Source organism: Lithobates pipiens, unplaced genomic scaffold, assembly GCF_037356315.1.
Source record: "Lithobates pipiens isolate NorthernLeopardFrog02 unplaced genomic scaffold, aLitPip1_a1.2 Scaffold_16, whole genome shotgun sequence".
Lineage (NCBI taxonomy): Eukaryota > Metazoa > Chordata > Amphibia > Anura > Ranidae > Lithobates > Lithobates pipiens.
Window position 1 is genome coordinate 125051439 of NW_027507748.1, and position 26646 is coordinate 125078084.

The window sequence follows — 26646 nt, forward strand, 5'->3', positions numbered from 1 at the left end:
GCTTGAATTTGGGAAGCCCCCCACTGATGATACGGACAAACCGGAGCTTTCAGTCCCACGCCAAATCTATGGATAGGTGGATGAAAACATTTAGGCGTGTAAAAATGGAAATGTATTTTGTATTCAAACCTAGAAGAACTCGGAGGTAATTGGAGGTATCTGACCGTCAAGTCGGAAACATGGAGCTTCTGATTGGGCCCACCCAAAAAAACTGACAAGTGTATTAGCATTCTCAATAAATCGCCAGCCTTTCTTAAACTTTTCAACATAGAAGAATCCTTGAAATAACTTTCCAGGCCTTCTCTACGGGCCCTCTCTAATCTACAAATTATTTGGAATTCATTTACCCAAAGACCCATGGTTTGCTATCCTAAAATTTCAAACCTCACCAAAAATCTATTAAAATTGGCACATTATGTACTCTTGGCCTCTAAACTGAAAATCACTAAAGCTTGGAAGAAGCAGTTCACTCACTTTTCCAAAGTCGAAACTAGGCTAGATGGTTTTTATATCAATCAATGAACATTTCACTAGTACCATTAAAAACAGCCACAAGAAATTTGATAAGATCTGGAATCCTATCCTATCCAATCCTACCGCCACCTTCTTCCGATATTTGACTTTTTGTCGCCCCCTGTCCCACTAACGCTGATCTGGGAGGGGTCCCCCATGCCAGCCCTCCCCTCTTCCTTTTCCTCTTCTCTAGTACTAATTTTACTCTTTGTCCTATTCTCTTTCCTCATCATTTGCACTTTTCTGTCTTCTCTTCCATACTCCCCCCACGCTCTTTTCCTTTTTTCTTCTTTCTTGGTTGACTGTCTCGGTCTGCTTGCCCAACATGTATGATGTGACTTTTGACATCAAGACTCATTATTCTGATTTAATATTCTTCGTGTTGGTCTGGGGTATCCTTCAGAAACAATGCCATATCTTTACCCTTCTCTCTACAGTGCTTATTGGATAGCAGTTTGACATAATGTTGATCAATGATTTGGCTTATTCTCTTTGTACCGCAATGTGGAAGGTTTGATCTGTACCACGTTGAAATGAATAAATATATTCAAATAGAAATAACTTTACAGGCTCAGGGGACCCCTACTAATAATTACTTTATCAAAAATTCACAGTACATTAGTAAGATGGTCACCTTTTAGGTCATTTTTAAGATCTCTCCCCCTTATAGTTAGCTGAAATGCTTATTTTTCTTAGTGGTTACCCATCTGAGAGGCATAAGTTGCTCACTGTTCAAGAAAGCCCTAACAACTGCTGAAGGAACCCAGATTTATATTGGTTGATTCAGGCCTCATCAACACAAGGCATTACAAATTCTTCTTTGGACCCTTTTCACTCCTGGCAAGAAAATGCTTCTTAAAAAAAATGTATTTATAGTTGTATATTGCACACACTAGGTGCGTCAAGTGTGTGAGTATTAAGGGATTCCATTGGGCAGAATATAAATGTATTCTGGTCATTGGAATGAATGGATGCTCAAATGCTAAACACATCTAGCCTGCTCAAAAATTCTTCTACTGAACCTGCGCTGGTGATGTGTTTTTTTTCAGCCTTCTCTTCTAGTATGCCTGAACATTAGGCCTTAAAGCGGAACTATACTCACCTCGGCTCCAGCGGTACAGCATCCCACAGCTCCCCGCCGCTCACCTTGTTGGGCGGATGACTTCTTGGTTTCAATCACATTCATACGGGGAGCATGGGCACCACCCCCTAATCCATGTGCCCAGCCCCTAACCTACATGCAGAGTGCTGGATGCATGGATTCCAATCGTTTTTTTTCTTTAGAAGCATGTGATTAGAGCCTGAGGCTCTAATTGGCTTCAAAAAAGGGTGGGCTCGCCCACTTGTGTGACAATAGTGAATTAATATTCGCTAATGTCTTCCTGATTCTCCTCCCGGCCAATCAGGAAGCGGGTCCTGAGACACAATTGGCATAGAGGAGAAATGCTGATATTGGAGGAAAAGAGGTAGAAGAGGAGGAGATACATGGGAATCCGAAGTGAAGCCGAAGAGGAGGAGATGCGGGGTGCAGCTGCCGCCCCGGGGAAGTGCCGCCCGCGACCTAGATGGGATAAATGCACAAGGGGTGGGCGGGAGGGGCAGCTTCCCTGGGTGCAATTGTTTATTGCAGGGTTGGGGTGCCCTGACCCTAATCCTAAGGGAGGGAGGGGCGCAGTTTGACATCTTTGCTCTGGGGGCTGGATGACCTTCTCCCAGCACTGAGTGTGGAGTTTGTGACCGACCGTCAGAGGAGGGGTGCGGGTGATCCTTCCGACTGGGGTGGGGATGTGGGGGGGTGAATTTCCTAGAACCCCCCCCCCCCCCCAAAAAAAAAAAAAAATATAGCACCAGCTGCCATTAACACTAAACAATACAAAATAAATTTATTGACAAATGATCCATCATCTGGCCGGCAAGGACACTGACAGATGAATTATTAACACATTTTAGAAAGCTTGATTTCATCAGGAGGACCAAGAAACAAGACACCAAGGTAAAAGGCGTGGCCACCATTGACAGGCGTGACGTCGACACTCCTGGGAGAAGACTAAATCAGCGGCGAGGGGCGTGGCCAGGAGCGGGTATTAGATCTCTGGAGTCACGTAGCTCTGCAGCAGAATCAGTTTGCACAGATCAGATCGGGCTTTAGCATTCATCAATAAAACGTACAGGTGAGTGCAAGCCCCGCTGTGTGTGTGTGTGTGTGTGTGTGTGTGAGAGAGAGAGAGAGAGATGGATGGATGGATGGATGGGACTTCTCTGCTTGCTGCATTATTCTATCTTGTTGGTATTTACTTCTGGATGAGCTGCGGATCACCACTTCTCACAATCATCTGTTGTCTATGTACATCTGCAGCTGCTTGTATTGTATTTTAGTTATGCAATGGCTTCTCCAGCTCATCTGCTAAATGGATGTAAGACCTAGAGCTTTAAAGATGGCTGCTGTACATCTTCTGTATAGCAAGAGCCATCAGGGAGTGTGCAGAGAGATGAGGATGGCTGTGTGCTGCCTCTAGTACTAGGAGAGAAGGTACAAGTCATCATCTGCGCCCTTGGAGGCTCAGCTGTTGCGATCTGTAGATCTGCATAGGTGTGTGGTGGGGGGTTTATTTTTGTAATTATTTTTTTTGCTGCTTGAGTGCCAGAAATCTGCAGAAATTACAGCAATACTATTTTTTTATATAATATTTTTTTTTTTATCAGACCATCACTCTAAAAATAGGTGTTTGTGTACTAGTAATAGATATTGCCCCCATTGTACAGATCTAGAAGTAGGCCATTTGACAGGTTTAATTCTTTTTGACCCCTCCCCCTGCCATGTATTATGCCTGCAGTTCTATCCATCACGCAGCATGGAAAGAAAGACCTTGCTTTCTCACCTGTTCATAACTGATGCTTTCAAAAGTATACATTTGTCTGTTAACATCAACTAGTGAAACCTTTCATTTGTAAAAATAAATGAAACCTTGGATGGTGTGTGTGTGTGTGTGTGTCCTTCTGAGTACTGTGTTAGATTTAGTCTTATTTTGCTAAATTTTTCTTGAACTTTCTGATGAAATATCTTCTGCTACAGAACTGCTAATTGTGACTGTTCCAAGACTGTAAATAAGTAGGGAAGGGTCACATTTTAATCTGAATTTATAAGGCTGCTTTCACACTGATGCATTTTTTTTTTTTTTTTTGCAAGTTTTTACCTAGTTTAAAAATGCAATAAACATTTCCCTTTTTAAACCCTAGGCTACTCTTCACACCACTGCGCTGCAGGTGCGGTGCCCAAAAACTCAAACGCAGCACCCTTTTGAAATGAACTGAATCGCACTGCTTTTGGTGCTTTTTTTTTTTTTTTTTTTGTCACGTATTCATGTTTCATAGGTACATTCTGGGAGTCGGGCATCCAGAAAACGAACCATAATCTCATAAAAAATGCATATGTGTGTCCTGTCCCCCCCCAACAGAGCAGTGTGAAAGCACCTTAAAATTACTGACGTTTTTGTAAACTATCTGTAGTAGCAAGAGAGTATATATCCTAGGTAAGCTGCCCAGGCATGTTTGTATGAAAGAGAAATAAAGTGGATGTTGCATGAACTGGGCCTGATACTTTATGTGGCTAAGTCATCCAAAAGCAATATTATTTGCAGATCTTGATGTGGGTGAGACACCCCCTTGCCTCTTATGTATGGCTTAGATAAATTGACCACATGCCAGGTCCTGTTCAAGTGCAACTTAAAGGTATTGTAAAGGCTTGTGTTTTTTCACCTTAATGCATCCACTGCATTAAAGTGGGGGGGGGGAACACCTCACACCAGCCCAACCATCCCCGCCCCCCCTTTTTTACTTGCCTGAGCCCGCTTACCTGCTGTGCGCGTCCTCTTCTCCACTGAGTCTGACCATTGATTGGATAGATTGATAGCAGCGCAGCCATTGGCGGGACCAAGTCATACACTTGACGTCTATGGGTAAGCTAACCCCCTCGAGAAAGGGCTTTGCAGAAGGGGTTAGCTTTAGCGGGGTGGAGCCGAGACAGCTGCCGCGGGACCCCCGAACAGCTGGATCAGGGCTGCTCTGTGCAAAACTAACTGCACAGAGGAGGCAAGTATAACATGTGTGTTCATTTAAAAACAAAACAAAACAAAAAAACCTATACAACCACTTTAAGGCAAAGATTTATACCTGAACTGGTGAACAGACCTGCCTCAGACCGCAAACTGCAGCCGCACTTGTGTGAACCCAGCCTTAGGCGTTTTGAGTTTTCTATTCAGGTTGTCTTTCGGAGTTGCTTATTTTAGCGTGCTAACCGTTCGTGATTGCCACAGTAGGGGTGGAGACCAAGGAACTCGAGTGAAGGCTTCTTTGCAACGAGCCACTGTCGGCTACATGAAATGGATGGTTCTGCTCTCCACCAAAAACAAAATGTGTGGTTTTGGATGGGCTGAACCTTTTTAATAGCGCAAAGGCTTTTAGGCGATGAACATGGTATGGTATTTATTGGCTGTGCAGCCTTAGACAGGCTGGTGGTAGATGAAGGACAATTCAAGGTCATTACATGAAGAATAGGTTTGGCCTAAGGACAGATCAATGTGTCTCTTCTGAATGAACAAAGGGATGACTTGTTTCTAATGGGGAACAAAGGAAAATTGCTTTTTTAAACCCAGTGGAATTCTAACTGATATAATATTAAGCAGGTGAGAACATTTAGCAAACCTCTCACTGCCTGCTATGGTCAGACCCTTCTCCTGCCTATTGATTTTCTGAACTGGCCTGTTTTTGGGGAATGGTGTCAGTCTGTTGCAGATTGCTAATTTTCGCTACAAAGCCTTCTTGTTTTGGTTGCTATGGTAGCTGGTTATCCGTCAGCAGAAGCTGCCACGTTACTCAGATGGTGCACTTACCCAGAACGCCAGGGGGATTCATTATAGAGGAGCCTGTAAGCAGCATCTGTTGAAGCGTTTACCACCTGTAGAATGTACATGATTTTAATTAGTCCGGCATTCATGTTAATCCCTCGATTTTATGATTATATATTAGTGAGCACATAAGTGACATGGCTAGTGGTTCCCTTCCAAGAAGCCCATTTATTTTACCGACTGCTGTTTCTAGGAGACTTGGAGGATGCTCGGTGGCATTATCACAGAGAGCTTTGTTGGAAAGTAAAATCTTTACCCATCTCCAAGGCTTCTATCCTTAGACAGTTAAATCCTATTAACTCTAACAAGCAGCCTCAAGGTGTATGTGCAGTGACCCAAAGGAGATGACATCATTTAGTGACCCCCCCCCCCAAATTTAACAAATAACCTTGCTTATTATTCAACCTACTTTTTTTTTTTTTTTTTTTTTCTGTGGGAAGTAGAAGTAAAGTCTAACCGGGTGACACTCGTTTCTCCTTTCACACCATTATGGAAGTGCTTATACGGGCTCTTTTATTTTATTTTTATCCACTTATAAGCGCAAACAGTTTATCAGCTTCCATTGAAGTCCATGGAGCCAAAAAAGCACATCGCTGTACAAAAAAAGTTTGTATAATTGCACGCAGATGCAAAAAAGCATGTGTGTAGGGTTTTTTTGTTTTTTGCCACATGCCCCTCTTTGCTCTTCTTTAAATCCTTGTCTCCTAATCTTAAAGTGTTCGTTACCCCAACACCTCATATTCCAGATGCAACAGTATCCATGTTTTCTTTGTATTTCTTCCTTTGTGGGAAATCGCTGGTGTTCCTGTTGTTCCCTTTGCATTCTATTAAAAACTGACCATACTAAGCAGCAGAACATACTATAGTCAGTTCTCTAGCTATGCTGAATGTGCTCTCCTCCAATGATCAGACTTGTCTTGCACGCCCCCGCTGCACAGCCATTCACTGGTAAGCTCAGTGTGCTTCTGCTTCTCCGACAGCTCTTATGCAGCTGAGAACAGAGGGCATTACATTATGTTATATTATAAAAAGGGGAAAAGATATTTAACTTTTTTTTATTTATTTTTATTTTTTTTGGAAATATATCTATACAAACAAATGTTTTGCCTTTTCATTTCTATTTTTTAAACTGAATGGGTTGTTTTAAAATGCTGCTGATATCTAGCAGTTTTTCCCTTTTTTTTATTTTTTTTATTTTTTTTTTTTAACCCTTTTCTTTTCTTTACATTTTATATCATTTCTGCATTCTACTTGGGTACACAGAAAAAGTAAAACAGTGTTGCTTCACGGAAGATATACAAATAAGTATGATGTTCTGTTCAACAAGTAATAAAGACGTCATCTTTTTCTGTTTTCAGTGGTTTTTATTAATTTTTTTTTTTTTTTAGGGCCAGTTACAATGGCATAGTTCACACCAGTGCTTGCGGTTCCAGTGCATTTTAGAAAAAAAAGTAGAACATGCTGCTTTTTTATTTTTTTTTTTATTTTTTTTCTTGTACTGGAACACTCTTAAAAGCTTCAAGAACGCAACAAACGTCCCCATTTCAGGTTCCGAAAAATAAGGGGGGGGGGATGCACTGGACTGCATCAAAAGCGCATCTGGGCTGCATTTCTTTGGTGTAAAGACCCAACATTCAGTACATTTTAACTAGAATGGACTTCAGCATCTTTTTAAGCAACTTTCTGTACATAAATTTGCTCCAGCTTCTATTGTACATCACTGCCCTGAACTGGCTTCCCGATGTTGATAATGGTGTACTATGCCTGCCTAATGTGTGTTGGCATGGCTTCCTTTAGTCGGCATCAAGGGTTAAAATGAAAAGTGTGACCATGCAGGAGCACAGTTTGAAGACCGTTGGCATCCCATGAAGCCAGCCATGCATGGAATGAAATTTGCCCAGTTCAGCCGAATTTTGATCCATGCATAGGCAGATTGGTTGTTTACAAGTCGATCCATCCTGAACCATTAGTGCTGCTGGCTTATAAGCTGGCAACACTTATCAATATGTTCTACCAGCAGAACACAATAGAACTTCAGGAGCGATTTCCCCATCAACGCTGTGATGGGGAAATCAAGCTATTTTCTTTCTTTCCACCTATGGTGGGGGGGGGGGGATTCATAATGTATAGCCTGCTTAAAAAATAGGTGCTGGAATGAGGACCTTCATGACAGGATCACATATATTTGTTGTAGAAGCTACAGATTTAAAAAGATTGCAAAAGTTGCTTTTTTTTTAAATTAATTTACTTTTGCAAGCGAATGGGATAGCTTTTTAGATTTTTGCTTTAGGTAAACGCTTCCTTTCTGTCTATCTCCAGGAAAAGTTCAAAATGACCCATCAATATCCAGCACTCAGTACGGAGCAGAAGAAAGAGCTGTCTGACATTGCCCAGCAGATTGTAGCTGAAGGGAAGGGTATCCTGGCAGCTGATGAGTCTGTAGGTGAGTGATGGGGAGATGGATACAATGCACAGTGGGAGTGGCTATATCTAGCTGTAAAATATGACCTTAAAGAATTTTATGATCTCTTGCAAATTATTGCTGCAGCTGGTCAATGTAAGTAGGTAGTCCCTGTGTTTTTTTTTTTTTTTTTTTTTTTTTTTTTACATTAATCCAGGGGTAGGCAAACTTAAAGAGGTGGGGGATCTACCTGAACAACATGGGAGAAGTCAAAAATCACTGGGCACAGTTTCACCCCTTCACACCTGATTTAAACCTATAATTGCCATACTACCATGTCCCAATCATGTGTATTGCGTGGCAGTCGTGGGTTTAAATCGGGTGGTGAGGAAGCAACATATTGCCTCCTCCATCACCTGTTAAAAAGGATCTCTTTTCAGAGGAGCAGCAGTGTCTGCTGCACTTGTGAATGAATCCAAAAGGTGTACACATGCTGTAATTGCCCCTGTTGCTTTTGGTGGGTGCTACCGCCTGCCAATCATGACCCATTCAAGCAAATGGGGGGGCCATGCTGCAAGCACACCGCAAATGCATGCTTCTGCGGAGTCCAAGGGGTTAAAGCAGGTGGTGAGAAAGCAACACAACGCTGCCTGCATTAACCCCTTGTTTGCTGTACTGCACAAAGTTCCGCATCAAAATTCCTGCATTCAGAAAGTGCACCAAACCCGCAGGATATAATCGGTGGTGGATGGTGCTCAGTTTTTGGGTGGGGGGGGAGGGGCGGCGCAAACAAACTGAAATTCTGGAAAAAAACCACAAATGCAGCCAGTGTCCACAATGCATGAATCTATCCGTTACACATATGGGGGGGGGGGGGGGGGTAGTGTGATGGAGGGGCTGCACCCTTAATGGATGGGCCACTGCTGTCTATAATAGAAATCTATGGCTAAGCACAGCAAACCCACAGGAAAGCAGGTATACTGTGACTGCAGTTCACTCTGTTTGATGCTCTGGGATGGCGGGTCAGTAAGCCCAGACCGCGATCTACCAATCACCTGTCTGCAATCTACAGATTGCTGACCCCCGCATTAAAAGATTATGAGAACAATAAAAGAATGCTAGGCATAATGGGAAAAGCCATAGTAAATGTATAAAGTGAAAATCAAGCTGTCAGTTTTTTTGGCAAGCATATAATCCATAGAGCAAAAAAGCTTGTGTTTTTTTTTATGTTGCTTCTTTAGTTTTTCAGATATTGACTAAAAACCGTTCAGCTCCCATTTGCAAACGAACACTCAACAAAATGCATTGATTAGAATCTTGCACGCTATTTTTGGGAATACATTTATAACCTTTCATGCAAGTACTCTTGTAACTCACAGCCAGAAGAATAAAGGGCTTTTGTTTGTGTCAGAATTTCCTTTCTCATCATATAAGCAGTGCCAGGACAATGGCCTTTTTTCTCTTTAGGTGATAAAGGAAGAGCTGAAATGCTCCAGGCAGCCATCACCTTTGCCTGCCCTTGCATACAGGTCTATGGGAATACAAAAACAGCTTGAAGCAGGTCAGGCTCCTAAATATGTGATCCTTGTCCTAGATGTTCTTTTAGTCTATGGCATTTTATGTACCACAACCTGTTGACTGTTTTTTGACTTGCCTCCACTATTGAAAACTCTTCTGTCTGATGATTTTGAACTGTTCAAATTACTGTTGGTAAAATGTCTTCTGTCAGGGAGCATGGCCAAGCGTTTTAGTGGCATTGGCGTGGAGAACACTGAGGAGAATAGGCGTCTGTACCGTCAGCTTCTCTTCAAAGGCGATGAGCGTATGCAACAGAGCATTGGCGGCGTTATCTTCTTCCATGAGACCATGTACCAACAGGCAGACTGTGGCACCAATTTTGTCAAAATGATTAAGGACAAAGGCATTCTTGTAGGAATTAAGGTAAGAGTTGGGAAATGCATATCTGTCTGCATTGTGTATTAAATCTACTATTCGGGGGGGGGGGGGGGGGAAACCCTCCTCTTCAGCTGGAATAAAAAGAATATTGGACGACTCCACCGACAGGCTTCAGAAGATTCCATTTATATTTTGTTCTATCCTTGTCCTTTAAAGTGAACCTGTTGCCAGGCTATAAATGTTTACGTAGTAAATGAGCTTTACAAGGAGCCCATACTGATCTGAGAATGATTTGCTCTACAGTGCCTGCGGGGCAGGTCCAGCGCAAGCAATAAGCAGCCACCTGAGCATTCCAGGAGGTGAGAGTGGTAAAATCTAAGGAGCTGAACCTTGGAGCCCAGTACCAGAACAAGTTCTGGCACTGGGTTCCAGTGACTTGCCTGGCAGGGGAGCGCTGGTGTAAACACCTGCCTTCTGGCTTGTAGGGGCACCAAAATGCACCTTTTGCTTAAGTAGACTAAAATCCTTGCACCAACCCTGCTGCAGCTATGGAGTTTGCAGCAAAAGCACAAAGTCATACAGCGCAGTTAAGTAATGTGTTAATGACCCTTTTTCTGGTGGTAGACCAATTCAAGCAATATCTCTGGATTAAGAAATTGGTGGTAATGAAGACCAGCTCTGCATTGGTACAGAGTCACACCAGTGCTCATGGTGAGGCATGTCTTTGCTGGCTGGGAAGCCGTTGTGAATGAATGCGACAGATTACTGCACAGGGCTGTATCCCAGGCCACATTCAGTTTTTGGCCGAGACAGTCTCCGGTTGACCTCTACAAACAAAGGGGCAGGGATTTTGGTGATGTCATTACCCGGGGGGGGACCGGGCAGGCGTCAACTGGCAGCTAGTGTCTCAGATCCATCTTGCTTTATAGACCTCATGTGGTAGTGACCTTACAACTATAGGCTTAATTAGTGGTACCCCCATCCTGATCAATTTAAAAGAGAACAACAAACAAAATTAAGTTATAAATGTTACAATCGCCCAATTGGAACCCATACAGAATCAACACCTATGAGTATTGCTATACAGCCATAAATATTGAATTTTAAAACTCATGGAGGTTCAATCAGTAAAATGTTCTTCCAGCAGAGGTCTAAATCACTATTATTATTATAAAATAAAAAATGTTTTAACTCCATCTACCGCTCCTCCATTACATCACCACCCCAGGACAGCCCCACATTTACACGAACCGTGCAACATCACTGCTCCCCTTGTCCCAGGCTTTGATTCTGGTGTGAACCAGCCCTAAGGCAGAGCCACTCACACGGATTTCTCCTCCTAGATCACCTGATCTGATGGGAAGGAGAAGCGGCGTGAGCTGAGCTTTAAGTCATAGTAATTTTTAGAATTTTAAAGGAACACTGGCAGTTTGCCAAGTCAGGGCAAAATGTCTTATAGCCCCCGCCACCCCCAACCTCCAAGCAAGTTAAACTTGCTAATCCAGACTCACTTGTGACCCTCTTGCTGCAGGAGTCTATCCCGGGTAAGCTCCAGTGTGGAAGGTTACCCTGGTGGATGTTGATTGGTTGTTATGCAATCTTAAAAATGTTTCTTTTGGTGAAAATTCTCGAATTGTTTAATGGCAGATATACAGTACATTTTTAAGTTAAGCCCTCAGGGCTTGTTAATGCCTGCATTCAAAATATTCTGTCCTCTCCTATGCTTGATTCAGGCTGCAACATGTTAACTAAATTGACTAGATACAATTATTTCTAGTACAATTTTTATGGTCTATTTTCACAAGATGAAATAGACTTAAGTTTTCCATCTTTGGACTTTGCCCCAGATTTTCTTTCCTACCTTTTATGTAAATGACATTTCAAACATGTAGCCTAAGAGCCAGTTCACACCACAAAAATGCACCCCAGATCCATTTTGGATGCATTTCCAGATGCATTTATTTTTCACTATACTAGGGTGACCGGGTCCAGTACATTTTTGATGTATCTTACTGCGTTCCAGTACAGTCCAGTGCAGGAAAAATGCAGCATGGTCTTCGTCTTCGTCTTCGTCTTCGTCTTCGTCTTCGTCTTCGTCTTCGTCTTCGTCTTCGTCTTCGTCTTCGTCTTCGTCTTCGTCTTCGTCTTCGTCTTCGTCTTCGTCTTCGTCTTCGTCTTCGTCTTCGTCTTCGTCTTCGTCTTCGTCTTCGTCTTCGTCTTCGTCTTCGTCTTCGTCTTTTTTTTGGGAAGTGAAAAGCCCTGTAACAGACTGCACTGGTGTGAACTATGCCATTGCAAACCATATAACCTTCTTTCCATGCATTTTTGATGCAGAACAAAATGTAGTGAACTGGCCCTTTAAAGTCCAAGCAGAATAAAAAAAGTACCTTTTTTGCAGTGGGGCATTCTCACACTAAAAGGGTTAAATGCTCATTAAATCTAAGGGTACAGGAATTCATTCAGATATTTATTTTAGCTTCCCATTAGGCTCTGTGACTAGGCCCCTGAAATCATGATCTCATATAAAGGAGGCTGGAGGCACTGAGGTGGAGCAGGGAGAGCCAGAACCCTCTTTAAAATTAAATGGACCCTGGGAAAACATTTTCAAAATCAGTTTACTGTGGCAGATCAGGCAGCAATTGTGATTGGTTGCCACCGGTTAGTGTATCATTACCGCTCACTGACTGGCTGCTAGAGGTTACGGCTCACTGATTAGTTGCTAGACATTACTGCACATTATTTCTGTTTGCTGATTGGCTGCTAGTGGTTACTGCACATTACTGGTTGCTAGAGATTACAGCAATGACAAATACCAGCCCTCCTAGGATACAGTTGAAAAACTAATTCTGTTGAGCATGCCGCAGAGAGTAGTGGACATGACCAAATTGGGTATAAGAATGGCCTAAGCCCCCGTTCGCATTGGAGCAACTTGTGCAATTTGACCTGTCAAATCACATAATTCGCACCCTATTGCTGGCAATGGCCATGTTGAAATGCTGCACTGATTTGAAAAAGTAGTTCCTACACTACTCCTGGTGATTTCAGGTGTGACTTGCATAGACATCTGTGCATGAAGCTGTCTTCCTAGTCACACCTGAAGTCGCGCTCACATGTGGCTTTGAAATCTTGCAATTTCAGATGACATTGTGCGATTTTAAAGTCAATGTGAACAAGGACTCAAAGGGGATGATTAATCAGAACCACCTATCTCTAAATGAACATAGCAGCTGCATCATTGACTACACATTGCCGTGACATCAATGCTTAGCTTCATGGTGCTGCCATTAAACTTGCCCATTGATGTCACAGTAGCCGCAGCCACTAGCCAAATGCACAGATAATCAGACTGGAGATGTACTACATGGAATGACCAGAGACTGCGGCTGCGACTACAGGAAATGACATGGCATAACGGTGAGTCTACTCTCTGCAGGCAGTTTGTATTGGCAGAAAGACTTGCCGAGGCCAGTGGGCTCGCCTCCTGCTCTCTGCGGTAGAGGGCGGGGCTTTCAGCAGTCCATGACAGGGCCCTCGGATGTACAGAGGAGGCACTCTCGGCTCTCCCTCTGCTCCAAGCACATACAGGCTACATGGGGCAGGGTCAGAGCGTTAATGAAGCTCCTGGCCCCGCCCCTTCCTGCTGACAGAGCCTCCCTCAGCCCAATGGCCCGGGCCAGCACACCCCAGTGGTCAGACGCTGTAACAGCAGGCTCAGGCAGCACACAACAGCGTGTGTCAGTGCCTGTCAAGTGTGCGGCAATGTAGTTGAAGCACACCTAATGTTACTACTTCTGCACTGATGCTCTGGGGAGGGGTTGTGTGTTTCAAACCCCCCCCCCCAGCTATGTCCCTGCACCAGTTTTTAATATGAAAATGTAGATTTTTGGCAGCTCCCGCTGCCTCCATCCATCTAATGCTGCTGTACCCCCCCCCCCCCCCCACCCTATGTCTGCAAATGTTCTGCCAGCAGTGGCAGGGAGAAAGAAGCAGCTCCTCCTAAATTGGTAGTACTACGGTGGTCTGGATGGAACAGTGACTTGATCTGGACTGCGATAATCTATTTAGTGATGCCTGATTTATACCTGCCCCCAACCCCCCCCCCCCCCCAATATAAAAGGATCCGCTTAAACTTCTGTGTATTAGACCCCTTTCACACTAGGGCGATTTTTCAGGCGCTTTAACATTAGCACTGGGAATAGCCTCTGCTAAGTGCCTGAAACCCGCTTCCCATTCATTTCAGTGTGGCTTTTCATGCTTGGGTAGTGTGCTTGCGGGACGTTCCGAAAATTCCTGCAAAATTTCATCCTAGGGGTGGGTTGGGATAGCTTTTATTTAGCGCTACCAAAACACCCTGCCCATTGGAATGAACGTTGGATTGAGAAGGAAGCTTGGTTAACAGTGCAGGAAGTGCTCAATGTAAGGGTGGAAATACACTCCACCATGGACTCAGAAAACAATACTTAAGATAGTGCTGGCTAACCCCTGGAAACAAGGTGTGTGTGTGTGTGTGTGTGTGTGGTGTGTGTGTGTTTTTTTTTTTTTTTTTTTAAGTTTCTTTAAACAGTAAGTAATATGCAATTTGGGCTGGATTACAGTGGCTGTAGTCTGATAATTATTATAATGGGCTAAATGAAAAGAAGCATCAGTGAGAGAGTTTACTTCCTCTTTAAGCCTAACCCATTTTTATATGGTTAGGCTTGGCATGATTTTCTTGCAGCATTGAGGTCCTGGTATTTATTTATTCCCACCAAAGATTTTATTTGTGCGTGTGGGGTTTTTTTTTTTTTTTTGTGTTCTCCCTTGTTTCTGTGCATGCCCTAGGGTGCTACAACTTTCTAAATCACAACTATACTGATTAGTTTAGCTACTTTCTCTCTTTTTTTTTTTTTTTTTCCCCTCTCCCATTGGCCCTACTGGGACGAAAACAAATATTCAGTGTTCTCAACTAAGTGCTGTGTAGAGGAGTAAAACTATTAACACAACATAAAAATAACTGAATGTTCTTTGTAACAAAATGACAAGACATTCTGCTTCAAAGAATGAGCAGTGTAGCTATTGTGCTAGGGCTGCTGGAATTTCTAGGTCAGGCAAAGGACGGATCATCGGCTCTTCCACTCATCTAGTTTCTATTATTAGAGCATTAAATGGGAGAGACCAAGATAACGTAGAGATTTGCTTTACATGCACCCATGTTCAAGTGGAGTAGCTCTTGGAAATTATTTTGCACTGATCAAGTTGCAATAGACCAAACTGAAATCTAGAAGGTCAATGTTGGTTTTGTACTTTTTATTTTTTATTTTTTTTTTTTAAATCTTTTGTCCTTTTTTAATTGGATGGAAATAGATCCTTGTTACAGCCTCTAATGGTATCTTATGTGATGTTTCTGACAGGTGGATAAAGGGGTTGTTCCCCTCGCTGGTACTGATGGGGAAACCACAACTCAAGGTAGGTAATTCAATTCTGAGAAGTTGTGGGGTTTAGTTAATGGGGAGAGTGTGTGTGTGTGTGTGTGTGTCTGTCGATAGATAGATAGATAGATAGATAGATAGATCCCAGAGCAAGTCAGTTGAATTCCCTGTGCAACTGATCTTCTTAACCCAAAGGATGTGCGAGCTATTGCTCTCTACTGGTAATTCTACAAATGTCTATATATTAATAAAATCAAGCTTGTAAAAATATGGAATGCATCTAAAAAAAATAAAATAAATAAAAATAAACTTGCACTAGGATAATATTCAGTTGGACCCAGCTTGTTGAACATTTAATCACTTGGGTTTCTTGACTGTAAAGCTGGCCATACACCTATAGATTATCTGCAGATTTTCTATGGTTAGATGGAAAAAGTGGGAGATTCCTCCATCCACACAGTTTAGCGAACATGGAGAAATCTGTTGCACTTTCCATCTAACCATAGAAAATCTGCAGATAATCTATAGGTGTATGGCCAGCTTTAGAGATGAGTACTGGAGGCAAAAAAAAAAATTGGAGCATGACCTACTGTTTTACCAACTATAACCTGCTGTCAAAGTTACAGCCAGGAATTACTTTGAGCGCAGGAGCGGCTGACAAAATGCAGTACTTCTGCGTAAAGTGACATATATAATCATCTACAAATGTCATTAAATACATGTATTGTTTGCATTGGCAGAAAGACCTACATATATTGTTTCATAGTGGGTGGTGTGTGTGTGTGTGTGTGTGTGTGTGTGTGTGTGTTTCCCCCCCCATCTATAATGACATCAGCTTAAGAAAACCAGAAGCGTAACACAAATTTGTAGAATACATTTTATTTCGCTCCTTAATCAGCAGCATTAAAGCCTGACATAATAAGCTATGTTTTTAAAAGCTGGCAATATTGTCAATTGTTTAATTGTACAAAAATCATACATATGTAAACCCTGGCAGGATGAACTGTTTAAAGGCAAGTGGGCAGGATGGAGGGCATTTCACATGTGCTGCCTATGCGTGTCTGTGCTGAGATGGCAGGACACATTAGTGTAGTGTTGGAAGTAGGGCTGCAACTAACGATTATTTTCATAATCGATTAGTTGGCCGATTATTGTTTCGATTAATCGGTTAATAACCTTAAAAAAAAAAAAGTGGGTCAAATTGATGTTCATTTTCAACCACAGTGACGGGAAAATTTAGAAATAATAGAAAACTTCTTAGTCAAAGGAATTTTCAGACAGTGTGTGGTTTTCGTTCAGATATTACGTTCATTTTAAAAACAAGTGAAAAGCACTATTTAGCGTTAAAAGTCCCTGACCCTTTCAGATGTGAACTTGTCCCATAGGAAATCATGTAAATGAACTGTAATGCATTTCTTCAAAAAGCACCAAAAAACACATAGATATGAACCAGGTCTAAGACGTTTAGTAACATACCCTTTATTGTAGAAAAAGCAGATAATCACTATTGTAAGGGGTTAATTTTTTTTTTAGTAATATTTACAGTAGCGATTATTTGCTATTTTTGTATTATAAAGGGCTCATTTTAGTTTTTTTAACCCCATTATGTTACTGGCCGATTAATCGATTATGAAAATAGTAATCGATTCATTTCATAATCGATTAGTTGTTTCAGCTCTAGTTGGAAGGGATGAGGGCACACATTAGGGTGGCTCCATAGAGAGCTGGCTAGTAATGGGAGCCATGGCAGATAAGGAAGTCGGGCTCTGCGACAAAATGACTGAATTGCTGTCTGGAAGCAAAAAACTGTAAATCTAATGAATGAACATGCTATAAAAAAAAATTTGCTGGTATACATTTATGAAGAAAAATCATTTGTAATGTTTTTATAGCGAAACAAAAGGAGACTGTGTGGGGTTGTGTTTTAGTTTATATATATATATATATATATATATATATATATATATATATATATATATATATATATATATATATATATATATATATATATATATAGATTTAAATACCACCAAAAGAGAGCTCTGTATCCAAAAAATTGTATTCAATTCATTTGGATGCAGTGTTGCATGACCGAGTAATTGTCAGTCAAAATATCATAGTGCTGAAAAATGGCGTGGATAGGAAGTGGGTTAAGTTGGAGGAGGGTGATGCAATGCTTGACCTTCCCATTTATAGACCTGCCCAGTTATGGGGGTAGAAAAACCTGAAAGGATGCTGAGGTGTCCAGTGACGAAATACAACCTGTAAAAAATGGTACACAATGATTATTTGCTAAAGCAATATAATTGGTTGCTGCCTCATCCCTTTAAGGCCGGGTTCATACTATACTACACGACAGTAGTACGACTTTCATCCTGCTTTGCTCTGCGATATTAGTCCTACATCCATCCGACTTTCATGAACAGGATACTACTTTGATCCGACTTTTCAGATGGTATGACTGGTCCTTTGACCAATCAAAACTAACACAGAATGGGAGGGGCTAGAGCAGGGGGCAGGAAATTGCACAATGTTGGCTGGTTAGGACAAGGATCCGACGACGTTGATCCTACTTCAATGATAGTCAATGGGCTGAAGTAGGATCAAAGTCAGACCAAAGTAGCCACAGCCTATGCTGTGATAATGTTAGTTGGGCATTCCAAAAACTGTGAGAAAACACAAGTCAGGCAGGTTGTTCAGAATTCATAAGTCAGCCATGACAGTTTGTAGAATAGACACATAATGGCTGTGGTCCCCTGCACTGCAGAAGATTTCTCACCGGAATGCATTAAGGTGAAAAAACGGAGGGTTTACAACCCCTTTAACCACTTCAGCCCCGGAAGGATTTACCCCCTTCCTGACCAGAGCACTTTTTGTGATTCGGCACTGTCGCTTTTAACTGACAATTGCACTGTGGCTCCTAAACTAAATTGACATCACTTCTTCTTTTGTTTTTTGTTTTTCTGACAAATAGAGCTTTCTTTTGGTGGTATTTGATCACCCCTGCGTCTTTTATTTTTTGCGCTATAAACCAAAAAAGCTAAAATTTTGAAAAAAACACATTTTATTTGACTTTTTGCTATAATAAATAAATATACCCCAAAAATATATTTAAAAAAATAGCTTTTCCTCAGTTTATGCTGTTGCGTATTCTTCTACATGATTTTTGGTTAAAAAAAATAAAATAAATCGCATTAAGCGTTTACTGGTTTGCGCAAAAGTTATAGCGTCTACAGAGGGGATAGTTTTTTTTTTTTTTTTATGGTGGGGTGTGTGTTTTTTTTTTTTTTTTTTTTTTTTTTTTTTATCATGACTATGACTTTACGGCGGACACATCGGACAATTTTGACACGTTTTTGGGACCATTGACATTAATACAGCGTTCAATGTTATAAAATTGCATGGATTACTGTCAAAAAATGGCAGTGGAGGGGTTAACCCCTAGGGGGAGGGGTTAAGTGTGTCCTAGGGGAGTGTTTCTAACTTTCTGGGGGGTGGGCTGTGTGTGACGCGGACACTGATCGATGCTCCCGATGACGGGGAGCAGACGATCAGTGTCCTGTCATTAGGCAGACCGTGGAAATGCTTTTTACATCGGCATCTCCCCATTCTTGAGCTCCGTGACACGATCGCAGGTATCCCTGCGGCAATCGGGTCACGGAGCTCATGCCAGCCACTCACAGCAGGAAATTCAAAGTAACATACGGGTATGTTACTTTGCCCAGCTATGCCATTCTGCTGACGTATATCTATGGTTAAAGAATCCACATTACTGTTTACTATATGGTAATGCTCTGGATATTCCTGTGGTGACTGTGGGTATTAGACTTTTTATTACATCATAATTATTGTGAACATTGATGTTTACTCTAAATATCTGGTGGCAGTAGTTTGGAGGTATAAAAAGGGTTACCTGCATAGTTAACTGAACTCAGTGATGATCACTCTGTCTGCTGCCACTTAGATTGTGGTGCTAGAAAACCTTTGTGCAGGTGTGTCGCGCATCAGTGAACTATGCAGTACAGTCTGCTAAATACCATGTCAAATTTGAGTACTACCACTGCTTCCAAAATACCTGCAACAATGAATTAATGCCATACAGAGGTTGCATTATTTAAGTATTTTATTTCTGCCTGGAGCTCAGCTTTAAAATGTTATATGTAGGACTTGGGGCCGGTTCACACAGCGAGGCGAGGCGTCTCCGACTTACCTCGCCGCGACCTGCGGGGAGCTCAGCGGCGACTTGCAGAGGACTTCTGTATAGAAGTCAATGCAAGTCGCCCCCGAAGTTGCCCCGAAGTAGTACAGGAACCTTTTTTTCTGAGTCGGAGCGACTCGAGTCGCTCCTCTCAGAACGGTTCCATTGTACAGAACGGGGGCGACTTGCGGGAGCGAGGCGAGGCGAGCCGTGTCGCCTCGCCTCGCCTCGCTGTGTGAACCGGCCCTAAAGCCCCATACACACTATATCAGACTTTCTGCTGAGTTTTTCCATCAGATTTACCAAAACCATGTAGTGCAAGGGCCTGCCTGATTGCATACACATTGCAACGCCTAAGGTTTGACCTCATCATATATGGTTTTTGGTAAATCTGAAGGAAAAACTCAGCAGAAAATCTGGTGTGTATGGGGCTTTGGGCGTTGGTAGCTGACTCTCAATTAGTCTTCACGTGAAAATTTTAGAGTTTGGGATTAGACTTTGGTGTGGACCTTGCTATTGTCCCTGAAATTTAAGCTATATTCTTTGTTTCTGTGTGGGTGAAATGGAGCTTTAGTCTTTTTTTTATTTCTGTGAGGGTGTTCAGAAGAATGTCACGCACTGCCCCCACCTATAGGTCCAGCTGCCAGATCAGTTAACACCTTGCTTTGTTTTCTAGGTTTGGATGGCTTATCAGAGCGTTGTGCCCAATATAAGAAGGATGGTGCTGACTTTGCAAAGTGGAGATGCGTATTGAAAATTAGTGAGCACACCCCCTCTTCACTGGCCATCATGGAAAATGCCAATGTCCTAGCTCGCTATGCAAGCATTTGCCAGCAGGTGAATGGGCTGTTGTGTACGGTGGCACAGGGAATACAGGATGGTATTGTTAATGACAAAAGGAATCAGAATAACCTGTTCTCAATGTAGATAAATGTATCCTTTTTGCAGAATGGTATTGTTCCCATTGTGGAGCCAGAAATTCTTCCTGATGGAGATCATGACCTGAAACGCTGCCAATACGTCACTGAAAAGGTTGGTATGCTCTGATATACCTACTGGTTTAAAAGTGCTAAAGAACTAGATCTGTTGCAGGCAGACGAAAGTCTCTTGTCCACCGTATACATATCAAAGACCACCAAAACCCACAATAAATATAATATAACTTTTTTTTTTTTTTGCCCAGTGACACCAAGGGGGCACTATGCTACCCACTGATGCCAACAATGGGGTACTATGTTGGCTTTGGGCAGTGTGAAAGGGAGTGTAACACACACTAAGCTTGGACATCTGCAGCCAGCAATCCTGCTGGGAAGCCATAGTCCAGTTGGAAAAAATGAGTCCAGTTGGAATAATGTGCGGGTTTCGGACGCATGATTCCAAACCCAAACTGTCCGGGTGAAATGTGTGTTGATGGGAAGGGGGTAGAGGACCTTGTTATGGGCAGGGCCACCCCCATAGTGTCCTCTACCACCCCCAATCCCTGCACTCTGAGCCTAATGCACTCCTGATCCCTGCGTTCTGCATTGGAATTAGTTCATATTTTTTTTTTTTTTTTTTTCATACTATAGTCCGCCCCCAACAGTCTGAGGGACAGTGAACTGGTCCCCTGTTTAAAAAGCTTGCGGACCCCTGCTCTATTGGGTAGTAGTCCACATTGCAGCCTGCTTCTGGCACACAACCCCTCCCAATCAGTCTGCCTTTTGAACATGCCCCCTGCTCAAACCTCGCTTTACATCTTGCTTCAGGCTGAACAGACTAGGTAGTACAGTGTGGGGTCTGCATAGTTATAAATGCATTAAAAAGTGTCCATAACATTGTAGGTTCACAACTACTTTAAAAGTTGAACTAGGGTTGCCATTTTTTTTTTTCTTCAAGCCAAACCCAAACACTTTAACAGCGTAACAGCAACTTTTTAGTTTTTTTTTTTCTTTCTAGTATATACTATAGGATTGTAACAGACCTGGGACACATTTGGGCACTCGAAAGAGAATAGTAATGCAGCGCACAGTGTCCCCTCACCGTGCTGTCAAGCCCTGTTCCTAGCTACATTCATGTTTGAATAATGTGTCTGGGTTCAGGGGGCCTGAAACCCGGACATGTGATTCAAAACCCGTACTGTCCGGCTGAATCCCGGACAGGAGGCAACCCTAAGTTGAACCTCTCTTCTCTTCTTTTTAGGTTCTAGCTGCAGTCTACAAGGCTCTAAGTGACCATCACATTTATCTGGAGGGCACACTACTGAAACCAAACATGGTAACTGCTGGCCATGCCTGCCCCAAGAAATACACTGCTGAGGAGATCTCCATGGCAACTGTGACAGCACTTCGCCGCACTGTGCCACCTGCTGTTCCAGGTAAAACTAAGTGTGTGTATGTGGTTCCCCCACTGAGGCTTTGTCTATGGTTTGAAGTAGAATTATAGCCTCCCATTTACTAAAAAAAAAATAAAAATAAAAATAAAAAATAAAAATTTGCACATACCATTTTACTTTGGTCCCACAAATGATCCTGCTAGTGCAGTCCGCTTTATGCATCTTCCTTTAGTGTTGGGACAATGCTGCTGCCTGGTTACTGAATTTAAAGTGTTGTCCCTCATGTGAGCTGGGCATTTTTGCAGTAGAGTAGGATGAGAAGATGTAGCAGGGGGTGTGGCTATCTGCATTTAATCCTACTGATTCACAAGTCTCCAATAACTTGTCTGAAATCGGCAGCTGGCCTCACCTAGCACTGCCCACTGCTTTCTGGATTGGCAGCTGAAACCCTCCCAATTTTTTACTGTACTGTTTGGGTAATATGTAAAGTCTTACAAATGGCGAAGGATTGGGCTGACTTATGGGAGATGACCTCTTTTCATGCATGTGTTAAAAAAAAAATACATTATCAGGGAGAATGATTTGAAATGTTGGCACAAAGGTAAAACTCCATCCAAGTGTACTGGATAAGGGAGACATATCTATAACAGGAATTTGGAAGGCTAATTTACTGATTAGGGAGAAATGCACAGTGCCTTGTAAGTGTAGTTTCAAAACAAACGATGATCCAAAATGAGAATGTTACCCAAAGTGGAATTGCATGCGAAATCGCACTGTAGTAAGGTCCTGTCTCTCAGTCTGAATAAGAAGCCGCCAGCAGGTGATGATCGGGTCCTGTAGATCCAGAGCGCCAGTAAATGACTCTACTTCCTGGTAGTGGTGGAACGCACAGTCGGGTGGATGCGATGCAGGACATGGGATGCATGCGCTACTTCAGGTGTCCTGAAAGAGTGCATGCTCTGCAAATGCATCGCCTCCCACGTACTTCCACTCCTTTTTGTGAGTACCATTCTTATTTTGGATTAAAGGTTATTTTAAAGCTACACTTGGAAGGCACTGTGCAGGGGCGTACCTAGAGCATTTGGCACCTGGGGTTGGTCCTATATCTGGCAACCCCCTTCACTGAACATGCCTGTACGCATTCAGCCCCCCTCTATGCACTGGGGGGCTCACACCTCTATGCACATGATCGGAGATGCAATCCAAAATATAGTACAGGCAGTACACACGAAGGGTGCACATGCAGGAAGCAGCCCCCCCCCCCCCCCCCTTAGGTACGCCTGTCTCTACAGAGTTGCTTCTTGCTCTGGACCGGACACAGTAACCACTATAGTGAACTTTCTAGTCTCTAGTTACATGGATTTTTATGGACTTTAAAATGTCTCTGGAAGTAATGCTCCTTCGTTGTACCCAGTAACTGTGCCAATTGGTTGTTTTTTGTCTTTTTAATTTACTATACGGTCTAATGTCAATCCTACTTTTGTCTGCAGGTGTCACTTTCCTGTCTGGTGGACAAAGCGAGGAGGAAGCCACTATTAATCTGAATGCAATGAACAACTGTCCTCTTGCAAGACCTTGGGCCCTTACTTTCTCCTATGGACGTGCTCTCCAGGCCTCTGCACTGAATGCTTGGCGTGGCAAGCAGGAAAATGAGCATGCAGCTACAGAGGAGTTCTTGACACGTGCAGAGGTAATGTGTTCCTTAAGCTGGCCACACATATTACAATCTGCATGCTCAATATAGGTTTGCTCACTGTACATAACTCCTAACATATCTGGGCTCACACAAGACCCCCCCCCCTGATAAGCCGAGGTAAAGAGGGAGGCAGATGTAACAATCTCAATCTCGGACAGTTCTAGGAAGCACTTTTCTGTTCGTTGATAAAAATACAAGGCATTTTCTGAATGGCACTAAGCCTGAAGTGCTTTATATCCAGCAGCAGACAGTCTTCCATACTGCTGCTCCTGCAACAAAGCTCAGGTACTGTATACAGTTAATGCTGCTACAGTCCGTTACCACACACTTGCTGTAAATAGTTTGTTTTGAACCAGCTTGCTTTAAACCTAAAATTCTACTTAAACTTCCATTTGTCCCCAATTCCCCTGACAAACTTTCAGTTATTTCAGTATTTACCCCCACCACCTTCAGTCAGCCGGGCTGCTGACATTATCCCCACTCCATTCCACTGTCTCAGGGTAACTGACCAATTTTAGCAGGCCCGTTTCCGGGGCACTGATGATATAGAGCTTGGCCTTCATGCTACTCTACAATTACTCTTTTGTAAATGGGTGGCAAATGCATTCCAGGGCACGTTTCTGCACCACTGCCATTAACCTCTATGGTTATGATCATATGTTTTAGTAATTATGAGGTAAATTCACTAAGCGTTAAATAACACTGAAAATATGTGGTAAAATAACGCATTTGGAAACCATTTGTTTTTTAAATGTTCATTTGGCTAAAAATTGCAGTAAATGGAGATGAGCCGATGTTGAGTCGAACGTAAGTTAGACTCGAACATCAGGTGTTCGCCGAATAGCGCACAAATTGGGGTGTTCGTGGTAAATTCAAAAGTGCTACTTTTTTAAGGTTTATAAGCATGATATTGTCATAAAGTGTTTGGGGACCTGGGTTCTGCCCCAGGAGAAATGAATCAATCAATGGTGTGTGTCTATAGTATGCCTGTAAAGTGGCACATGTTTCCCGTGTTTACAACAGTCCCTGCACAAAATAACAGTTCTAAAAGGGGGGGGGGGAGGGGGGGGGTCATTTTAAAAGTACTCTCAGCTATAATGAATTGTCGATCCCAGCAATACACATAAAAGTCATTGAAAAAAAACCGGCATGGGATTCCCCCATAGTCCATTACCAGGCCCTCTGGGTCTGGTATGAATATTTTTAAGGGGAACCCCGAACCAAAATGTAAAAAGGCGTGGCAGGAAAAGGGGGGGGGGGGGGGGAGGTGGACGAGAGCGCGTCCCCCCACCTGAACCATACCAGTCCACATGCCCTCAACATGGGGAGAGTGCTTTGGGGTAGCCCCTCCAAAGCACCTTGTCCCCATATTGATAAGGACAAGGGCCTCATCCCCACAACCCTTGCCTGTAGTTGTGGGCGGGGGGCTTATCGGAATATGGAAGCCCCCTTTAACAAGGGGAACTCCTGATCCCGGCCTCCTCTGTGAGAAACATATGCCACTTTACAGGCATACTATAGACATCATCTCTAGGGGCACCCTATGCCAAAAATCCCAAAAACATGGGGGGGGGGGGGGGCCCAAAATCCATACCAGACTCTTATCTCAGCATGCAGGTCAGGAAAGGGCCACATGCCCTCAGATCCTGTGAATGTTAATGAGTATGGGCTACATTTGTACGTATTCACCAAAAAAAAGTGTAAAAACGCAACACGATTTCTTTTTTTTTTTTTTTTTTTTATTAAAAACTGATGGTGCCAGCTCTGCAGTCTTACAGTTCTGAAATATCTAATGGGTCCGCTGGTGACATCACCAAGTGGCCCTGCCCACTTGTGATGTCATTGGCCAGGGGCATGCTGGGGGTGACTCCTGACCTTGGCTATTTGAAAACTGTCAGATGGCAGAGCAGGCAGACGGCGGGAGCCTTTCTCAGGGCTGTAGTGTGTGTGTGTGTGTGTGTGTGTGTTTTATCAGTTAAAAAACACTGCTTTTTAAATGGTGTATTTAGCAGACCGAAATGGAACATGTAACAAACTTGTAAGGTGTTGCATACACTTTAACTTGAATTTTTTTTTAACTCTTTATATATAACATAATAACGTCTGATTATTTAATTATAACAATGTAATTTTTTTTTTTTTTTTTTTTTTCAGGCAAATTCCCTAGCGGCGTGTGGAAAGTATGAGCACAGCGGTGCTGACTCTGGGGCAGCTAGTCAGTCGCTGTACGTTGCTAATCATGCCTATTAAGCTTGGTAGCCATATGAGCACTGACCTGCAGAACACCACCACTCTGCTTCCCTCGTTCTTCAGCATTCACGTGGACATCCCCTGCAGCCAAAGCTTGGAATAACCACAGCCATTTGCCTCCCAGCCTCCCCCAGTAACATTACACTGCTAGTATAAGCTATCTTAAATACAATGATTGGGTCCAGCCTTTTGTCTTGCAGTGTTAATGTATTTGGTTTTGTTAACTATTTTTTTCATACTAGATCTTTTATTTTTTACAGGTCTAAGGATAGAGAATATATGGTAAAGCTATATTAAAAAAAAAGTATATTTAATAATTTACAAGTGGATAAGACTGACCTCTGCTGGACAGGAGAAGGCTAGACGTTTATGTAACAAATAACTTTTCATTGACCCAGTACACTGGGATAATTCCCCTGCACAATGTAGACACTATTGAACCCTTGGTAGTGTCTATTTTAGAACAGTCTTTCTCCAGTAACGCTATCACTCATCCAGGCACTGTTCTGTAGAAGGTCTTGCACTTTGTGGTACATCCATAGATTGCGTGGTTGTGCGCTACTTCTAACTCTGGGAGGTAGATCCATCCTTTATGTACATTGGATGGTGTTAACGTTCAGAAGCCCTCAACACTAGATAAGTTACTGCTGTGTATATTGTGAAATAGTGTCGTTATCTGTATGCAACTGATGTACCAAATAGATAAAAAAATCAAATAAAATAAAAAATAAACCAGTGAAATGCAGTTTGTTTATTTTAAATAAGCCATAAATGTACAGGCATTGCTCCACCACAGCTATTTGGCTTCACTCATTTTATCTATCTATCTCCAGCTCTCTTTTTTTGCTTTATAAAAATTGGTCTAGGCAGAATGAGCCGATCACATGTTACAATTGCCTTTTAGATTTACCAAAGCTATGAAATGTGACGGCCTACGGAAACAATTCAGTCAATTCATGTCCCAATTATGCAGGCAGATACATTACTTGAGATTATAGAATCCAATTTGTAACATGTATGGTCATTGTAAGCCATTGGCTGAGATCGCTGATCCGAAGTCGGTCAGCTG

The 26646-nt window shown here is 42.6% G+C and overlaps 1 protein-coding gene across 1 annotated transcript; it reads left to right on the forward strand.

Annotated features, from left to right (window-relative positions):
- The first annotated feature begins 2524 nt into the window (after positions 1-2524).
- ALDOC (aldolase, fructose-bisphosphate C) lies at positions 2525-26318 on the forward strand. Its single transcript, XM_077480431.1, has 9 exons — positions 2525-2684; positions 7737-7860; positions 9548-9759; positions 15105-15159; positions 19997-20157; positions 20269-20352; positions 21499-21673; positions 23122-23321; positions 25482-26318. The coding sequence occupies exons 2-9, from the start codon at positions 7749-7751 to the stop codon at positions 25575-25577; spliced, it is 1095 nt and encodes a 364-aa protein (XP_077336557.1). The 5' UTR covers positions 2525-2684; positions 7737-7748; the 3' UTR covers positions 25578-26318.
- Positions 26319-26646: the final 328 nt, after the last annotated feature.